The 21,643-nt window shown below is 35.9% G+C and overlaps 1 protein-coding gene across 3 annotated transcripts in view; it reads right to left on the bottom strand.

Annotated features, from left to right (window-relative positions):
• The window catches only part of GRIA4 (glutamate ionotropic receptor AMPA type subunit 4), a 522,548-nt gene that overhangs the window by 70,333 nt on the left and 430,572 nt on the right, over window positions 1–21,643 (bottom strand). For all 3 annotated transcript variants that reach the window (XM_024768906.1, XM_024768905.1, XM_024768904.1), the window contains 3 exons: window positions 17,535–17,693; window positions 12,954–13,121; window positions 4,300–4,404 (listed from right to left, as the gene is read on the bottom strand). In XM_024768906.1, the coding sequence (XP_024624674.1) occupies window positions 4,300–4,404; window positions 12,954–13,121; window positions 17,535–17,693 (432 nt within the window). The remainder of the gene's footprint in view (window positions 1–4,299; window positions 4,405–12,953; window positions 13,122–17,534; window positions 17,694–21,643) is intronic.

The raw sequence follows: 21,643 nt of genomic DNA, 5'->3' as shown, positions 1-21,643 counted from the left end.
TTAACTCTCATGTTAGTATTTGTGAACATTTTAAAATAAAGTAAGCATTAGCATATCAGAAATAGACACTATATTATTCACAAATATTCAATAACAGAATAGACATAAAAAAGAATTTTCATTAATATGGTTTGCTATATTGCTTAGTTTGATCCAAAATTATGAGTATAAATCAATTCAGCAATTATTTTCAATTGCCCATTTGAATTTATTTATAGCTAATATTTATTTAATGAATCAGTGAAAAATTTAATTAAAACAAAACAAGTATGACTCTGAGACCTATCCTCTCTTCAATTCCTACATGTACTTAAAAAATAACTTAAAAACCATAGTTGCTTCCTGTTAGTTTTCCTTTCCACATGACAGTTATACAACCTAAAAATAGGTTTCACAGTTTAGTACTCCGTTAAGATGCAGCCACCTTCCAGATCTCAGCACCCCATTTTCTGGGAAAGCAATTTTTCTTTATCAATTAGTTCCCACAACAGAAAAACTACAGATCTGGGACACATTCTGGAGAGTCTTCGGATGTTGACAAGACCTTGATATTTTGCAGTTAAGAACAACCTGTGTGTTCATGACTATCTCCCCCCACCCAAAGATAAATGATTTAGAAGTACTGGCAAATTAAAATAATAGGCAAAATTTCACCCAACTGTATCTATTTGCCTTATATCTGCTTGAAATTCTGGTGAAAAAGAAAACCATGGTTTGTGATATGGAGCCATGGTTTGTGCATAGATCTCATGTGGGCCATGGACTTTTTGGGAAGTAGGACAGTATGGGGTGAACAGTAATATAAGGGTCAATTCTTAAAGAAAGGAATATTAAAGTTTGTACCTAGAACTTCATATGAGATAGAGTTTTTCTCTCCAACTTTTCACAACATTTTACAATTTACTAGGGACACTTCCCATGCCTGATCTCATTTAATTAGACAGGGAAAGAGGCACTTTTTTCCTAGAGACAGAAATTCGGTGAAAAATAATTTTGTAATATTAAAGCAAAACCATGGAAGCATTTAAATTGCTAACTGGCAGGAAATGTCAGAGAAGTATTTGTCTTCTTTGGATTCCTAAAGGTGAATTGTGCACAAATATAACCATAATATAATATATGAGTAAATATCTCCATATTTATGGTGGACTTTGCCTGCAATGTAGGGATTATGTAGAGATTGAGGGGCTATGAGAAGCCCCTGTTCTACTCAAAGTTGGTTCCTGGGAGAGCTGATTTGACCAGACCTGTCCTGAAAGATATGGCTTAATTCTCATACCAGCCCTCAAGGGAAAAGTTATGGGCCCTGGTACTGATAATATTTTGTAACAGTTAAGAGAGTAGCTTTGAAGCTAGATGAGCCTTAGTCTCCACCCCAGCTCCATCTCTTTCTAGTTTAACATCCCTGAGCAGGTTACTTAGTTTCTCTGAGCCTTATGTTCTCTTCTATAAAATGAGAAAAATACATCTTACTTTCAGGTTGCTGTAAGGATTAAATATTAAAATGCACATCAGTTTCCCTTTACTGTGTCTGGTGTATAACCTGCTCTCAATAAATACAATTTTTATGATTAAGAATTCCTGAAACCACACAAGCCTGGTTTTAGAGCATTCTTGAGAGATTACTGGAATGGCAAGAAGATTCCACCATACTTAGGAGCTGAGACTTCAGAAAGAGCTTTGTGGCTTCTGCTTAATGAGACTCTCACTCACTTTCCCTGTTACGGAAGTCAGACAAACTGATGGGTTAACTCTCTGATCTATTTTCAAAGACAGCTCTCTTACTGGCAAGTGTTCAATTTAAAAGAATGGTTGCTCGCTTTTCAGACATATTGCCAAGTCTCAACAGCAGAGTGTTTCTCATGGTAGTTCAGTTTTAAGTTTAATATTCCTGACAGAGTGCTCAAGAAAAACAAAGATGGATGAGTCTACACCATTTCACATTTCATATTTCTTTTAAGAATCTTAGACAAATGTCAGCTGAGTGTGAAGATGTACCATTCCTCACTTTTCCAACTTATTCTTTAACTTTCTCCTCTAAAAACCTTAATTTTTGTTACCATCATGTTTCAATAGGCCATGAAAAGATTCAGTGCCGTAAGTAGCCCACCTGATGTTACCACTAGTTACCACCAGCTTCCTTTTTCCATTATTCTTTCTTTTATAAAGAGATCATTTTACTTTTTGTACTTACTGTTTTGTGAAATATGGAATTGTCTTTTGCATTTTAGAAAGGTTCTACTTAAATGGCTAATTTTGCAGAGTCTGGTTTGTGGCAGGCTGGTCACCAGTTAGCCAATGATTTTAAGGACTTATGGAATATTCTGTCTGCTCCACAGCTAGCAGAGGGACTTTGCTTAAAATGGGCTTGTTTCTTGTTGCTGGCTGTGTGCTGAGAGTGGGTAAAATTGGTGTTTACATGGAACCTCCTAACTTTCTTCTTGGGAGCATGTCAGTCCCTTTCTTCGGGTAGTACCCTTAAAAGAGCCCATTATACAGCTTGGCTTTCAAGCTGTCATTCCATCTCTTGCCCTTACCTGATCTGGATCAGATAGGCTCCTGCTTACCCTATATTAGCTGGCAGCCTGCACTAAAGGAGATGCCACTAAAAGGCTGAAAAGCTAGAGATGGTTTGCATGGCAGCTCCAAATCTCTCCTCACACATATGCAGAAGCACATGCTACGAGAGACTGGAGCAAAACACAGCTTGGAAAGTCTTTGCCATCTTCCATGTATGACTTCAATTATCCTGCGTCCAGCCTATCCTCAGGTTCTTGCCTCTACTATTTCTACCTATCCAAACTAACTTCATGACTAACTTTAAATCTCCCCCGTGCAGCCTTCTTTGATTTGCTTTCCTCCAGCTGGAAGTGATCTCTTCCTCTTTAGACTTTCCACATGCTTTCTCTTTAACTGTCGTATGGAACTTACTATATTCTATGCTACTAGAAAATAAACTCCTTTACAGCAGAGTCTACTCAGGCAGGATACTAGGTAGAAAGGTTCTGGAGTCAGACATATCTGAATTAAAAATCCTTGTTTTCTCACTTGTAGGCCTTAGACAAGTAACCATAGCCTATTGCACTGTAACTTTCTCACTAGAAAAAAGGAGATAATTGTACTCTGTTACAGGCTTATTGTGAGGATTAAATTATACCAAGTCCAGTGGTTGGGACATAGCAGGCATTTCATAAATTGTAACTATCATTATTATACTAACAAAGGAAAGTATATTGGGGAAAGTTTTTTTAAACAGCCAAGTGTTGAAACAAATAGTTTTTAGATAAGGTAAGTTGAGCATGTCTTTCCTTGAGCATCCTAGCTAATGCTAGAGAAAAGAATGTTAAAAAATTATATGTGTTAAGTATAAAATGTTTATAGCCAATTGCTGTGGTGGAATTATATTGTTCCATTATATAAAGTACTTTTTGAACATTGGGAAAACTATGCTTAGTCACATCATAAGAAGACTTGCAGAGTTACCTTCTGAAATCCAAAAGTCTTTCATCATCAGCTTCCTAAACAACCTCCCTGGCTCCTCAGTTGATGTTCCTAGGTGTTTCTCTCCCTCTTCAACCTAACAATAATCTTAACAATATTATCTTCCATCTCCTCTTTTCTTTGCTCATTTGAATGTTTACTTGCTTATTTCAGGAACATTTAGCCTGTTCTAAATATGCCCTTTAGAAGTAGTCTTCTTTGTTGTCTCTCTAATAGTTTCATAAATGACTACATGGAAGTGAGTAAGTCTCTTACCTACATTGTGTGCTTTCCTGGAGAGTACATTATGGGTTCTGTGGGATTTTTTTGCTAAGCCTTTAAAAATATTGCTTCTATTTTGGATAAATATGTAAACAACGTGTAAATTAGTTCATTTCAGCTTTGGTACACCACTAAATATCAGTCATAGAACACAAGAATTTATTTCAGCATGAATTATCAAGAAAGTATTATTTGTCAGTGTAGTTGACCCTTAATCAACACAGGTTTGAACTGCTCAGGTCCACTTTTACACGGATTCTTTTCATAGTAAATACTACAGTACTATACAATCTGTGGTTGGTTGAATCCTCAGATGCGGAACTGCAGCTATGGAGGAACCACATATATGGAGGGCCCTCTAAAATTTAGACCTGGATTTTTGACTGTGTGGAGGGTCAGAGCCCCTAGCTCCCACTTTGTTCAAGGGTCAACCATATTCACAATTTTTAACAAATGTAGACTATCCAGCTACATTTCACCTATAAGGCTTTAAAAATGTCAAATGAAAACTAAGAAAACAGTTGAAGTGTGGCTCACCTTTCTAGGTCCTGTGCTCTTTAGCTCAAACACATCCATTGTGTAATTGACCCTACGCCCATAGTGGTCAAACTGAACATTTCCTGTCAGCCCTTGAATTTGAACCTATGAATGAAAAAGAAAATCCACACATGTAATCACTTGCCATTTTAATTACAGAAATCTTGACTTCATCTGCTAGGCTTATGACTACACATGGGTATGGAACTATAAATTACAAGCAACTCACTAAAAAACCATGGGATATTTGAGCTACTGGGATAGAATCTGAAAGAGGAATATCAAAGTAATATATAAGCAATTCTGTTATGTGTTTGGGAGATGAACATGTTTTATTTATTTATTTTTTATTATGAAGTTCCCATTGTAACTAATGGGAATACTCCCTCAATATTGAAATATTGTTTATAGGAATGGAAATATGGTTTGTTTTATAGTTACTTTTCTGTTTTATCTGCATATCCACATAACAGATTAAATAGCCCTGATAACCACATCGGATCATATTTCTCCTCGCTAATATTAAAATTAAGATATAAGAAATCCAGAAAAATAAACATATTTTTGAAAATATTCAAGTGTACTTTATTTCAAATTTCCTTTTAATTCATTTATACTTAACTTACGTTCTGAACCCATGGCATTTCAGAACATTTAAGATGTAAGACTAAAAATACAGACGTATCACATTAATCACTTGAAAAATGGTGTTAGTATTAACTATAAAAGACTAAAATAAACAAACAATCCAAGGTTACAGGCAATTTAAAGATCTACTGAGAAGAGACCTTCAAGATGGTGGAGGAGTAAGACGTGGAGATCAACTTTCTCCCCACAAATACATTAGAAATACATCTACATGTGGAATAACTCCTACAGAACACCTACTGAATGCTGGCAGAAGACCTCAGACATCCCAAAGGCAAGAAACTCCCCCATGTAACTGGGTAGGACAAAAGAAAAAGGAAAAAACAGAGACAAAAGAATAGGGACAGGACCTGCACCTCTGGGAGGGAGCCGTGAAGGAGGAAAACATTCCACACACCAGGAAGCCCCTTCACTGTCGGAGATGGGGGGTGGCGGGATGGAAGCTTTGGAGCCACTGAGGAGAGCACAGCAACAGGAGTGCAGAGGTCAAAGCAGAGAGATTCCCACACAGAGGATCAGTGCCGACCAGCACTCTCCAACCTGAGAGGCCTGTCTGCTCACCTACCAGGGCGAGTGGGGTCTGGGAGCTGAGGATCTGGCTTTGGAGGCCAGATCCCAGGGAGAGGACTGGGGTTGGTTGCATGAACACAGCCTGAAGGGGGCTAGTGCACCACAGCTAGCTGGGCGGGAGTCTGGGAAAATGTCTGGAACTGCCTAAGAGTCAAGAGAACATTGTTTCAGGGTGCACAAGGAGAGGGGTTTCAGAACACTGCCTAAACAAGCTCCAGAGATGGGCACGAGCCACAGCTATCAGAGCAGACACCAGAAATGGGCATGAAATGCTAAGGCTACTGCAGCAGCCAACAAGAAGCCTGTGTGCAAGCACAGGTCACTATCCACACCTCCCCTTCTGGAGCCTGTTCAGCTCACCACTTCCGGGGTCCCGTGATCCAGGGACAACTTCCCCAGGAGAACACATGGCACACCTCACACTGTTGCAATGTCATGCCGGCCTCTGCCGCTGCAGGCTGGCCCCGCATTCCGTACCCCTCCCTCCACCCAGCCTGAGTGAGCCAGAGCCCCGAGTCAGCTGCTTCTTTAACCCCATCCTGTATGAGCAAAGAACAGACGCCCTCTGGTGACCTACACGCAGAGGCAGGGCCAAATCCAAAGCTGAACCCCAGGAGCTGTGCAAACAAAGAAGAGAAAAGGAAATTTCACCCAACAGCCTCAGGAGCAGCGGATTATATCTCCATAATCAATTTCATGTACCCTGCATCTCTGGAATACCTGAATAGACAACAAATATTCCCAAAATTGAGGTGGTGGACTTTGGGAGCAACTGCAGACTTGGGGTTTGCTTTCTGCATCTAATTTGTTTCTGGTCTTCTGTTTATCTTAGTTTAGTATTTAGAGTTTATTATCATTGGTAGATTTGTTTATTGATTTGGTTGCTCTCTTCCTCTTATTTTTTAATGGTTGCTCTCTTCCTCTTTTATATACATATATATATATTTCCTTTTTCTCTTTTGTGAGTGTGTATGACTATGGTTCTGTGTGTGATTTTGTCTGTAGAGCTTTGATTTTACCATTTGTTCTAGGGTTCTGTCTGTCCCTTTTTTTTTTTTTTGTACAGTTTTTAGCATTTGTTATAATTAGTGGATTTGTTTTTTGGTTTGGTTGCTCTCTTCTTTCTTTCTTTATTATTACTTTTTAATTTTTAATAATTCTTTAAAATTTTATTTTAATAACATTATTTTATATTTTTCCTTCTTTCTTTCTTTTTTCCTCCCTTTTCTTCTGAGCCATATAGCTGACAGGATATTTGTGCTCTGGCTGGGTGTCAGGCCTGTGGCTCTGAGATGGGAGAGCCGAATTCAGGACATTGGCCCACCAGAGACCTCCCAGCGCCATGTAATATCAAACAGCAAAAGTTCTCCCAGAGATCTCCATCTCAATGCTAAGACACAGCTCCACTCAACGACCAGCAAGCTACAGTGCTGGACACCCTATGCCAAACAAGTAGCAAGACAGGAACACCACACCACCTATTAGCAGAGAGGCTGCCTGAAATCATAATAAGGTCACAGACACCCTACAACAAACAACCGGAAGCAGACTTGCCCACCTGAAAGACAAGATCCAGCCTCATCTACCAGAACACAGGCAGCAGTCCACTCTACCAGGAAGCCTACACAGCCCACTGAACAAACCTCACCCACTGGGAAAGGACACCAAAAACTATGGGAACTATGAACCTGCAGCCTGTGAAAAGGAGAACCCATCAGAGGAAGTTAAGCAAAACGAGAAGACAGAGGAATACACAGCAGAGGAAGGAGCAAGGTAAATACTCACCAGACTAAACAAATGAAGATGAAATAGGCAGTCTACCTGAAAAAGAATTCAGAGTAATGGTAGAAAAGATGATACAATATCTTGGAAATAGAATGGAGAAAATAAAGAAAAAAATTTAACAAGGACCTAGAAGAACTAAAAAGCAAACAAACAATGATGAACAAAACAATAAATGAAATTAAAAATTCTCTAGAAGCAAACAATAGCAGAATAACTGAGGCTGAAGAACGGATAAGTGACCTGGAAGATAAAATAATGGAAATAACTATTGCAGAGCAGAATAAAGAAAAAAGAATGAAAAAAAATGAGGACAACAATTGTCTCAGAGACCTTTGGGACAACATTTAATGCACCAACCTTCGAATTATAGGGGTCCCAGAAGAAGAATTGAAAAAGAAAGGGACTGAGAAAATAGTTGAAGAGATTATAGTTGAAAACATCCCTAATATGGGAAAGGAAATAGTCAATCAAGTCCAGGAAGCAGAGAGAGTCCCATACAGGATAAATCCAAGGAGAAAAAGCCAAGACACATATTAATCAAACTATAAAAAATTAAATACAAAGAAAAAATATTACAAGCAGCAAGTGAAAAATGACAAATAACATACAAGGGAATCCCCATAAAGGTAACAGCTGATCTTTAAGCAGAAACTCTTCAAGCCAGAGGGAGTGGCAAGACATATTTAAAGTGATGAAAGGGAAAAACCTACAACCAAGATCACTCTATCTAGCAAGGATCTCATTCAGGTTTGATGGAGAAATTAAAACCTTTAGAGACCAGCAAAAGCTAAGAGAATTTAGCACCACCAAATCAGCTCTACAACAAATGCTAAAGGAACTTCTCTAGGCAGGAAACACAAAAGAAGGAAAAGACCTACAATAACAAACTCAAAACAATTGAGAAAATGGTAATAGGAACATATATATGGATAACTACCTTAAATGTAAATGGATTAAAAGCTCCAACCAAAAGACATAGGCTGGCTGAATGGATACAAAAACAAGACCCATATATATGCTGTCTACAAGAGACCCACTTCAGACCTAGGGACACATACAGACTGAAAGTGAGGGGATGGAAAAATATATTCCATGCAAATGGAAATCAAAAGAAAGCTGGAGTAGCAATACTCATATCAGATAAAATAGACTTTAAAATAAAGAATGTTACAAGAGACAAGGAAGGACACTACAAAATGAGCAAGAGATTAATCCAAGAAGATATAACAATTATAAATATATATGCACCCACCATAGGAGTACCTCAATACATAAGGCAAATGCTAACAGCTATAAAACAGAAAATCGACAGTAACACAATAATAGTAGGGGACTTTAACACCTCACTTACACCAATGGACAGATCACTCACACAGAAAATTAATAAGGAAATACAAGCTTTAAGTGACAAAATAGACCAGTTAGATTTAATTGATATTTATAGGTCATTCCATCCGAAAACAGCAGATTACATTTTCTCTTCAAGTGGTCATTCTCCAGGGTAGATCATATCTTAAGTCACAAATCAAGCCTTGGTAAATTTAAGAAAATTGAAATCATACCAAGTATCTTTCCCGAAACAACACTATGAGACTATCAATTACAGGAAACACTATCAATTACAGGAAAAAAATCAGTAAAAAATAAAAATACATGGAGGTTAAACAATACGCTACTAAATAACCAAGTGATAACTGAAGAAAACAAAGAGGGAATCAGAAAATACCTAGAAACAAATGACAGTGAAAACACAATGACCCAAAACCTATGGGATGCAGCAAAAGCAGTTCTAAGAGGGAAGTTTACACCAATATAATCCTACCTCAAGAAACATCTCAAATAAACAATCTAAACTTACACCTAAAGCAATTAGAGAAAAAAGAACAAAACAAACCACAAAGTTAGCAGAAGGAAAGAAATCATAAAGAACAGATCAGAAATAAATGGAAAAGAAATGAAGGAAACGATAGCAAAGATCAATAAAACTAAAAGCTGGTTGTTTGAGAAGATAAACAAAATTGATAAACCATTAGCCAGACTCATCAAGAAAAAAAGGGAGAAGACTCAAATTCATAGAATTAGAATTGAAAAAGGAGAAGTAACAACTGACACTAGAGGAAAACAAAGGATCATGAGATATTACTACAAGCAACTATATGCCAATAAAATGGACAACTTGGAAGAAATGAACAAATCTTAGAAAAGCACAACCTTCCGAGATTGAACTGGGAAGAAATAGAAAATATAAACAGACTTATCACAAGCACTGAAATTGAGACTGTGATTAAAAATCTTTCAACAAACAAAAGTCCAGGGCCAGATGGCTTCACAGGTGAATTCTATCAAACATTTAGAGAAGAGGTAACACCTATCCTTCTCAAACTCTTCCAAAATATAGCAGAGGGAGGAATACTCCCAAACTCATTCTACGAGGCCACCATCACCCTGATACCAAAACCAGACAAGGCTATCACAAAGAAAGAATATTAGAGGCCAATATCACTGATGAACATAGATGCACAAATCCTTAACAAAATACTAGCAAACAGAATCCAACAGCACATGAAAAGGATCATACACCATAATCAAGTGGGGTTTATCTAGGAATGCAAGGATTCTTCAATATATACAAATAAATCAATGTGATATACCATATTAACAAATTGAACTAGAAAAACCGTATTATCATCCAACAGATGCAGAAAAAGCTTTTGACAAAATTCAACACCCATTTATGATAAAAACTCTCCAGGAAGTAGGCATAGAGGGAACTTACCTCAACATAATAGAGGCCATATGTGACAAACCCACAGCCAACATCATTCTCAATGGTGAAAAACTGAAACCATTTCCTCTAAGATCAGGAACAAGACAAGGTTGTCCACTCTCACCCCTATTATTCAACATAGTTTTGGAAGTTTTAGCCACAGCAATCAGAGAAGATAAAGAAATAAAAGGAATCCAAATTGGAAAAGAAGAAATAAAGCTGTCACTGTTTGCAGATAACATGATACTATACATAGAGAATCCTAAAGATGTTACCAGAAAACTACTAGTAATAATAATTAATAATAATTAATGCACAGAAATCTCTTGTATTCCTATACACTAATGATGAAAAGTCTGAAAGAGAGATTAAGGAAATACTACCATTTACCACTGCAACAAAAAGAATAAAATACCTAGGAATAAACCTACCTAGGGAGACAAAAGACCTGTATGCAGAAAACTATGTGACACTGATGAAAGAAATTTAAAATGATGCAAACAGATTGAGAGATAGACCTTGTTATTGGACTGGAAGAATCAACATTGTGAAAGTGACTATACTACCCAAAGCAATCTACAGATTCAATGCAATCCCTATCAAAGTACCAATGACATTTGTCACAGAATTAGAACATAAAATTTCACAATTTATATGGAAATACAAAAGACCCTGAATAGCCAAAGCAATCTTGAGAAAGAAGAACAGAGCTGGAAGACTCATGCTCCTGGTGTTCAGACTATACTACAAAGCTATAATAATCAAGACAGTATGGTAATGGCACAGAAACAGAAATATAGATCAATGGAACAGGATAGAAAGCCCAGAGGTAAACCCACGCACATATGGTCACCTTATCTTCGATAAAGGAGGCAAGAATATATAATGGAGAAAAGACAGTCTCTTCAATAAGTGGTTCTGGGAAAACTGGACAGCTACATGTAAAAGAATGAAATTAGAACATTCTTAACATCATACACAAAAATAAACTCAAAATGGATTAAAGACCTAAATGTAAGGCCAGACAGTATAAAACTCTTAGAGGAAAACATAGGCAGAACACTCTATGACATAAGTCACAGAAAGATCCTTTTTGACCCACCTCCTAGAGAAAGGGAAATAAAAATAAACAAATGGGGCCTAATGAAACTTAAAAGCTTTTGCACAGAAAAGGAAACCACAAACAAGATGAAAAGACAACTCTCAGAATGGGAGAAAATATTTGCAAATGAAGCAACTGACAAAGGATTAATCTCCAAAATTTACAAGCAGCTCATGCAGCTCAATATGAAAAAAACAAAGAACTCAATCCAAAAATGGGCAGAAGACATAAATAGACATTTCTCCAAAGAACATATACAGATTGCCAACAAACATATGAAAGGATGCTCAACATCACTAATCATTAGAGAAATGCAAATCAAAACTACAATGAGGTATCACATCACACCAGTCAGAATGGCCATGATCAAAAAACCTACAAACAATAAATGGTGAAGAAGGTGTGGTGAAAAGGGAACCCTCCTGCACTGTTGGTGGGACTGTAAATTGACACAGCCACTATGGAGAACAGTATGGAATTTCCTCAAAAAACTAAAAATAGAACTATCATACTACCCAGCAATCCCACTACTGGGCACATACCCTGAGAAAACCATAATTCAAAAAGAGTGATGTACCACAATGTTTATTGCAATACTATTTACAATAGCCAGGACATGGAAGCAACCTAAGTGTCCATCGACAGATGAATGGATAAAGAAGATGTGGCACTTATATACAATGGAATATTGCTCAACCATAAAAAGAAATGAATTTGAGTTATTTGTGGTGAGGTAGATGGACCTAGATTCTGTCATACAGAGTGAAGTAAGTCAGAAAGAGAATAACAAGTACCATATGCTAACGCATATATGTGGAATCTAAAAAACAAATGGTTCTGAAGAACCTAGGGGTAGGACAGGAATAAAGATGTAGACGTAGAGAATGGACTTGAGGACACAGGGAGGAGGAAAGGTAAGCTGGGACAAAGTGAGAGAGTGGCATGGACATATATACACTATCAAATGTAAAATACATAGCTAGTGGGAAACAGCTGCATAGCACAGGGAGATCAGCTTGGTGCTTTGTGACCACATGAAGCAGTGGGATAGGGAGGATGGGAGGGAGATGCAAGAGGGAGGAGATATGGGGATATATGTATATGTATAGCTGATTCACTTTGTTATAAAGCAGAAACTATCACATTATTGGAAAGCAATTATACCCCAATAAAGATGTTAAAAAAAGTAAATAAAGATTTACTGAGGTAGTCAGTGGGTTAGTAGATTAATAGTGTTTGCCAGTGTTTGAGGTTCTTCCTCATTCTTGGCCCATGGTAGGCTTGTACTTCTTGCACCCTTTTTGGTTAGCTAGGTCTATGTGACTCTTTCTGACAAATGAGTTGTAAACAGATGTGATGAGTGCCAGAGCATTTAATTGCCAATTAGAAAACTGCCCACAACCCTTTGCCCTTTGTAGCATTCAAGATGGTAGCTGCTATGTCAGCTTGGATCCTTGAGTGATTATAATAAACAAAGTGCCCTTACTAATCTGGTGTTTGTGAGTGAGAAATACTCTTTTGATGTTTTAAGCCACTGAGACTTGGGGTTGTTTATTACTGTGGCATAACCAACTTATCCTGGCTAAGCATCTACATATAATATAAACATAAGTTTTCTATCCAGTATCCTATTTAGAAATGTCTCAGAAATGAAAATGGTTCAATATAATAAAATGGCAATTGTAATATATATTATTCACAGATAGGTTATTCTGTTTTCTTGAATACGCCATTAAAAAATGTTTGTGAAATAAATTGAATGTAAATAAAATTGTGAGTTACCTGTTTGAGCGTCCTCTCCATGTCAATCCCCTGGCCCCATGGAGCAGCAGGATTTGCCAGACAATCCCCAGCATTTCCTCTCCTGGAAATATCAATTTTCTGTCTCCTAAGACTTCGGAATGTTTCAGCCATCACAAGGACTCCATCATAAGTCAGAGCAGATGTATACTAACAAAATGAAAGTAATTATAATGGTAAATGTTAAATTCTTATCAATCACCGGAATTGGGGACTAGTCTGGGGACTCTGTTTGTTTATGACATAAAGTACCATGCTGCCAGAAGGGCAGTTAAATTACTGATAATTAATTGCCTCTAGCTTCAGAAATTTCTATTATTGCTTTATTACAAAGACTGTATATCAATTCTTAACACTGTGGTTTTAAAAGGAGAAAACACACTCTGAAAAATAGAAATTCTAATGCACAATTTTCCATCAGTTGGGAGAAGCAAGGCCTCTAGGTGTGGTCTTTTAGTTGTGTCCAAGTGAAACAGCTAAAGTATAAAAAAAAAAAGACTAAATGCCGTAATCTCTTGTTGTGTTTGAACCCCTGGAGGGCTGGAATGTCTTACTCTTTCCTCCTCCAAATGCCCATCAGGAGTCCCTGAGATTTAATATATGTTTATTGACCTGGAGTATATAACTCTGTCCAGTTTCTCAGAAGAATGAGTGGGAATGTTTACTGTTACTCAGATATAGAATGCCAGAAATAACATCTATTTATTTAACAAGTGTGTATACACATGGCTAAATAAGCACAAGTATTGTTATGTCCATGCCTGTTGAGTGTGCTCAGGAAGGTTAAGTCATTTCTCTAAGTTTTTATCGTAACTTAGGATACAGTGGAGAAATGAAGTATAGGTCATCTGCTTTCTGATGATTGTCCCATGCTTCTCTTTGAGAAAAGACAAAACTCTCAGGAAAAGATTATTAAGGTTAGGAGAGGAAATGAGGAAAATCTCGAAGAAAATGTGATTTGTTTAAGCTGAAAATAAAAAGAACAGGGAACAGTTGTAAAGTTTGACTAGAAAATTCCTAAACATATGAAACATATGGAACAATTCTCTTGAAGTGTGGCAGAGCATCAACTGCTAGTCATAACAAAAAAATACATTATCTCTTTCAGGAATTCCATATGGTCAATTCTATATGACTAACACATTCTAAGCCTATACAAGAGGTACTTTTGTGCTATGGAATGTGGAAAATGATCCTGAATTGCTGCTTATAAATTAATAAAAATCGTTTGAAATTTAAATCATAGAAAGTAAACTTAGGCAATATACCTGCTAAGCATAGCAGTCAGCGATCCTGGGAAGAGAAGGACTAAAACATGGATAAGATAAAGAATATAAATTCTAACAAAGAACCTTTCAATGGCAGAGAATCTAATTAAAGCTTCATCAGAAAGATTTATGTGTGACTTATAAATTATAAGCCTTGCTATATATTCTTCAAGGACATGACAAAATAGGCTTAATGATAAGCATACACCCTCATATTTGGAATGGGATGGTCGAAGGAAATTAAGATACTTAACCAAGGTACTCAGCCAAAAATGGACATATCTCCTCCACTGCCTGGAGCAACATATCTTTGAGTAGAGAAAGCCATCAAATCATCTTTCTGGATGGCAAGAAAATAAAAACAAGTAATAAAGTAGAACTTATCAAAGATATAAAGGGCAAGAGAAAATATGCAATGCTAGCATTTTAGGATCTAGGAGAAGAAAAGAAAACTATTGTTGCTTTTCTAATAAGAAGAAAGAAGCTGAGAGATATGACTCCAAAAAAGCAAAAGCACTTGCTGTGTTTTAAAAAGTCCATTCATTTTTATGAAACAAGTGAACTAGAAAAGAGAACAGATATTGTATAGAGTGGAGCAGAGAAAAGCAGACATTCAGCCAGAGTGGCAAAACTTTTGACGGGTCATAGAGCTGATAGATGGAAAGAAGCAGTAGTTTAAACTGGTTTTACCATTTTAAAGGATTTCATTCTTTTCCATGTGTCTTATCGTGCTGAAGTCCAAGAAACCATATTTATGGGCACGCATTTCTAGATGGTATCTAGAAATTCTTATTAAACATACTCTTCATTTTGGAGGAGAGTAAAACTAAGTCTTGACCTAGAGCTATTCACTGCTTTAACCAGTGATTAGAATGGTGGGATGAATTCTGTTTATCAACATTTGTATATAAAAATATAGAGTTTGGCAGAATCACAGCACAGTGGCAAGAATTTAGGTTTTGAGAACTAGGTGAATTCTAATTCTGCTATTCATAGTTTTATGGGAATATGTTGTACATTTTTCAGCTATGAAGCAGAACAAAATCAAACAAAATAATGACTATCTTCTGTGGTACTTGTGAGGATTGAATTTCATAGCATATCTGAGAGCTAGATACTGGCTAGGAATGGTGAAGACTACAAAGATGGCCCAAAAGATGGCTGTCTAGTGCTCCTCAGTACAAGAAAGCTGTGATGTGTCTTATGGAAAAAAATACATGTTAGATAAGCTTTGTTCAGGCTTGAGTTATACTGCTATTGGCCATGAATTCAATGTTAATTTATTGACAATGTTTTAAATAAGATATCTTTAAACAGAAACACAGATAAAACAAAGTGTTATGTGTTGATTGTTTGACAAAAATGTAGTGACCTAACCTTGTAATTTCCCCTAGGAGTAAGTGTTCAGTATTCACTCATTCAGTGTTCATGGCAACTTTATAGAATGGGACTACCATGAACAATAAGAACTGGCTCTATCTATTTATTAAATGGCCACTGGGTGCCTACTATTATGCTAAGAAAACTGTGAAAGATGAGAAAATTATATGTATTTATATATAAAACAAAGTGCCCAAAGCTTTGACATAGATAAGCCTGATTGGAGATGATCAAATAGTAAACATTGTGATAGGCTAAAGGCAAGATAGGGAAGGACAAACGACACCAGTGTGTCCAGACAGGAGGACCACAGTGGACACATATTATTACATATTATCACTGAAATGAAAAAGTCACAAGGTGCTGCAAAACACTGCCAAGAAGTTTGAAGCGCATTCTACATACTAAAACTGTAAGGGTAACAAGAACTTGAAGAGATGGTTTACAGAAAAAATGCTGAGATAAAATATGGCTGAGAAAAAGATGTGAGGAAGGAAGAAATACAAATAGAGAAGAGAAGGGCAAGGGAGTCTCTACATACATTGATGACAGAATGAGGGGAATATGCTGTAAAGCAAACTGTCCCAATGAGTTTAGCAGGAAGCTTTACACTTTTCTCCTTGTGTATTAATACTTGATATAATTGAGCTTTTGGGATGATTTTTCTCTGAACCAGCTTGAAGGCAAAAAGACTAAAAGACTTCTCAAGTTTCTTTTAATCCTGAAGGTAGTTTACATCTTGAAAATTTTTTGGTTTTTTAATATGCTTTCATATGTTTTATCTAAGCGTGAGAAGTGGTGTAATATAGTGGACAATGCACTTGTCTAAGACTCAGGGAACCCATGACTTGGTCCTGGGCATTCCACAAACCTGGTCCTTGACTCAGGGACAGCCAATTAACATACCATTTAATATCTTGTATTTATTAATCTGTAAAATCAGAGGGTTGGACTACAGTGTTTGAGCATAGTGGATACTCAATAAATGCTTTCTTTTGAAATTCCATGCTTCTATAGAGTAGTGAAAATGTTATGACTAGCCAAATTCCTATATTACAGAGAAGAAACTGACATGGATAGTAGAGAAAGTTTTATAATTAGGAAATGGAAGAACTGACTTGCTCTACCCCTAGATCATAGTTTTCTAGGCTAGAATTTCCAAATTATATTTGAAAACTTTTTACTAGAATACACAGTGAGAGATTAGTAAAAGTTGTTGAAATGATGATTCCTTTTTATGTAGGAATTCAAAACCATGTAGGAGTTGAAGTTTAAGAAACATTATGCCATTATTTACATGATATCTAAGGAAGTCATCTATCTCTTCAGGAGAGAAAAAAATGTGCTTATGATCAGAAATTTACCAGCTTCCTTTGTAGATACCAATAACATATTTCTGCAAGGTCTGTCACATAAAATTTAAAAATCTGACATTTTACTGTTAACTTGAAAGAGAAATTTTGCAGAAGCTTATACAGTTTACATTTCTACCAATTTCCCAATTTCCCTACTCATTGTAAATCACTTTGCAAATATATTTTTATCTGGGTGGAATAGCTACCAGTGGTTGTTCACATTTGAAATATTTAGTTAACAAAATTTTTTAAAAAAACATACAATTTCTTCACGGAAATTCATACACAAAGTAATCATAAAATAATATAACAACATAATATAATATATATAATATAATATAGTAAACTACTTGAACTAATGTCTAACAACTCCTCTCTTAAATATAGAAATTTAGAAGTTATTAAGGGCTGTGTGACAAATAGTGACAAAATATTTCTGCCCTATGCCACATTGTGTCTGGCAAAATATTACTAGGAAAACTGCATAATGAGCTTTCTACCTTAAATTTTAAAAAATACTAAAAATTCTAAAAATAAATAAGATAAAAACAAACAAATACCTTTGGAGGTGTCTCAGATCCTGGATATTCTCTCTGATCCAGTTTCTTCCAGCGATCCATTAATTTGGTTACCATAGGTGTATTAAAATCTACTAACTGGAATCCTGTAACATTGGCTCCACCATGTATAAACCTCTCAAGAGAAATATCCTTGAATCCCTATAAAAATCAATATGACAGTTTGTTTAGTTTATTATTATACATTTTGGCTCTTCAATGGTAACATAAATTGGTAATCAATATGATTTCTAATAAAGTGATGGCTAGAAACAGATGGAAGATCCAATTTAGCTGTTAAATTCTGTCATTCAAAGTTTAATACATGACACCACATCAACAAAAGAAAAGACAAAGGTCACATGATCATCTCAATAGATACAGAGAAAGCATTTGACAAAATTCACCATCCACTCATGATAAAAATTTTCACCAAAGTGGGTATAGAGGATACATATATCAACATAATAAAAGCTATTTATGACAAACCCACAGCCAACATAATACTCAATGGTGAAAAGCTGAAAGCCTTCTTGCTAAAATCTGGAGCAAGACAAGGATGCTCACTCTCACCACTTCTATTTAACATAGTATTGGAAGTCCTAGCCACAACAATCAGAGAAGAAAAAGAAATAAAATATATCCAAATTGGTAGGGAAGAGGTAAAATTGTCATTATATGCAGATGACATGATACTATATACAGAAAATCCTAAAAACTCCACATAAAAACTACTAGAACTGATAAAGGATTCAGCAAGGTAGAAGGATGCAAGATTAACACACAGAAATCTGTTGCATTTCTTTACACTAACAATAGATATCTGAAAGCAAAAGTGTAAAAAATAAACTTTCAAAATCACATCAAAAAAAATTAAAATACCTAGGCATAAACAACTTGACCTCAGAGGTGAAAGACTTATATCCTAAGAACTATAAAACAATGATAAAGGAAATTGAAGATGATTCAAAGAAATGGAAGGCTATCCCATGCTCTTGGATTGGAAGAATAAACATTGTTAAAATGGCCATACTATCTAAAGTACATACAGATTTAATGTGATGCTTATCAAATTAGCCATGCCATTTTTCATAGAACTAGAATGAATAATCCTAAAATTCATATGGAACCACAAAAGACCCATAACTGAAAAGCAATCTTGAAGAAAAAGAACAATGGTGGAGGCATAACCCTCACAGATTTCAGATAGTACTACAAAGCTACAGTAACCAAAACAGCGTGGTCTTGGCACAAAAACAGACATATGGATCAATGGAACATAATAGAGAGCCCAGAAAAAAACCCACACACCTACAGTCAGTTAATCTTTTACAAAGGAGGCAAGAATATACAATGGAGAAAAGACAGTCTCTTCAGCAAGTAGTTTTGAAAAAGCTGGACAGCTGCATATAAATCAATGAAGTTAGTATATCCCCACACACCATACACAAAAATAAATTCAGAATGGCTTAAAGACTTAAATATGAGAAATGATCCCATAAAGCTCCTAGAAGAGAACATAGGCAAAACAATCTCTGACATAAATTGAACAATGTTTCATAGGTCTCCCAAGGCAAAGTAAATAAAACCAAAAGTAAACAAATTGGACCTAATCAAACTTAAAAGCTTTTGCACAGTAAAGGAAATCATAAATAAGATGAAAAGACAACCTACAGAATGGGACAAAGTATTTGCAAATGATGCAACCAACAAGGACTTAATTCCCAAAATATACAAACAGCTCATACAGCTTAATAGCAAAAAACCCACAAACAACCCAATCAAAAAATGGGCAGAAGACCTAAACAAACATAATAGACATGTTTCCAAAGAAGATATACAGATGGCCAAAAGGCACATGAAAAAATGCTCAACATTGTTAATTATTAGAGAAATGCAAATCAAAATCACAATGAGGTATCACCTCACACAAATCAGAATGGCCATCTTCAAAAAGTACAAATAATACATGCTAGAAAGGGTGTGGAGAAAAAGGAACCCTCTTACGCTGTTGGTGGGAATGTAAATTGGTGTAGCCACTATGGAGAACAGTATGGAGGTTCCTTAAAAACTAAAAACAGAGTTACCGTATGATCCAGCAATTCTACTCTGGGACATATATCTAGAGAAAACTCTAATTTGAAGACATTTGCACCCAAGTGTTCATAGTAGCTCTATTTACAGTAGCCAAGACTAGAAGCAACCTAAGTGTCCATCAACAGATGAATGGATAAAGATGTGGTAAATATATACTATGGAATATTACTGAACCATAAAAAGAATGAATGCATGCAGCAACATGGATAGACCCAGAGATTATCATATTAAGTGAAGTAAGTCAGATGGAGAAGGACAAATATCATATGATATCAGTTATATGTGGAATCTGAAAAAATGCTACAAATGAACTTATTTACAAAACAGACTCAACAGACATAGAAAATAAACTTATGGTTACCAAAGGGGAAGGGGTGTGAGGGATAGATTAAGAGTTTGGGATTAACAGATACACACTATTACATATAAAATAGATAAACAACAAGAGCCTACCATATAGCATAGGGAACTCTATTCAATATTTTGCAATAATCTATAATGGAAAAAATCTGAAAAAAAAAATATACACACATATGTGTGTGTGTATATAACTGAATCACTTTGCTCTATACCTGAAAGTAACATATTACAAATAAACTATATTTCAATAAAAAATCTAATACCTGAGAAAAGGATATAAGTATTTCTAGTTCAGTTCAACTCAATTTAACAAGTATTTCTGAAATGCCTCTGAGTGCCTTTTATGGAGCATGGAGGAGGATATAGGAGATGAATGAAAACATCAAAAAGTCTTCTGTTGAGAATATAATTGCCCTCTGATATAGATAAGCAGATATGTGTCTTATGTGAAAATGCATCTTATATCAAGGTATAATGGTACCCTGAGTTTGTAATGGGTAACACCTTTTAGGGAGTTCAGTTTAATTACAAAGTGGTTTTAAAGCAGACAGAAATGGCGACTTGAACTAGAGAGGGTGAAAGCTTTGATTATATCAGTCACTACAACCCTCGTAGTCCTGGGAAATGGCAGTGGACAAGAAGAGAGCAAATAGGCCATTCATGTGTGATAGGGAAAAATATGGGGCCCACCAGGTGGAGTGAGGAAGGTGGCAGGAAAGGGTGTCATCTCACTTGGCCCAGAAGTAGTTATCTGAGTTTAAAAAATTCTGGAAAGTTATTTATTTTCTAACTGTATCTTTCTATCATCTATCTATCTATCTATCTATCTCACTATCATCTATCTTCCATATAGTTTATTTTAGAACAGGCCCTCTTTTTTCCATTAAGAATTTAAGGTATATTACAAAAATACACACCCAATTTTGTAAACAAATACAGGAAGAAGGCAAAAAGTGTATTACAGAAGTGAATTCATAAAACCAAACATATTAGCTCTGAGAAAAGTAAACCACACACACACACACACACACACACACACACACACACACACACACGAGTTTGAAGGATCTGTGCTTTCTTTCTTTTCTGTTCCCTCTTAGTATTTAGGAAACTTTCTTTTGAAAATGTGAATTTGATTCAGTCATGTTGAGAAAACTAAGGGAAAGTGTTTTGTCTATCTATCTATCTATCTATCTATCTATCTATCTATCTATCTACCTACCTACCTATCTATTTATTTATTTATTTATTGGTCAAAGTAAAATATGCAGCAGTGACCCTACAGTATAGTAAGATTCAGGGAGAAGAGGAAGACCTAGTGTTACCTATCCTCCTGCATATGTCTCAGCCATGATTTTGGAAACTTCTTTGTATTTTATTTTAATAACAAAGGAGACTGTCTTACTAGCCAATATATGCAAGTTACTTTCTGGCTATCTAAAAAGAAATAGACCAGTCTATTGGCAACTAAGGAAGTTGCTATAGAAAGACCCAGGAGTGTGTATTCATAGTTAATATTGCTGCTGGGCTTATTAGGTACCAGGCACTGTGCTAAGCACATTTCACAGATTTTCAATCTAGTTTAGTTCTCATAACAAACTTATGAGATAGAGCTTATTATTAGCCTTATCTTACAAATAAGGAAACTGAGAATC

Source organism: Neophocaena asiaeorientalis, unplaced genomic scaffold, assembly GCF_003031525.2.
Source record: "Neophocaena asiaeorientalis asiaeorientalis breed wild unplaced genomic scaffold, Neophocaena_asiaeorientalis_V1.1 scaffold151, whole genome shotgun sequence".
Taxonomy (NCBI): Eukaryota; Metazoa; Chordata; class Mammalia; order Artiodactyla; family Phocoenidae; genus Neophocaena; species Neophocaena asiaeorientalis.
Note: the sequence above shows the minus strand (reverse complement) of the source record. Positions and strands in the feature narration are given on the sequence as shown.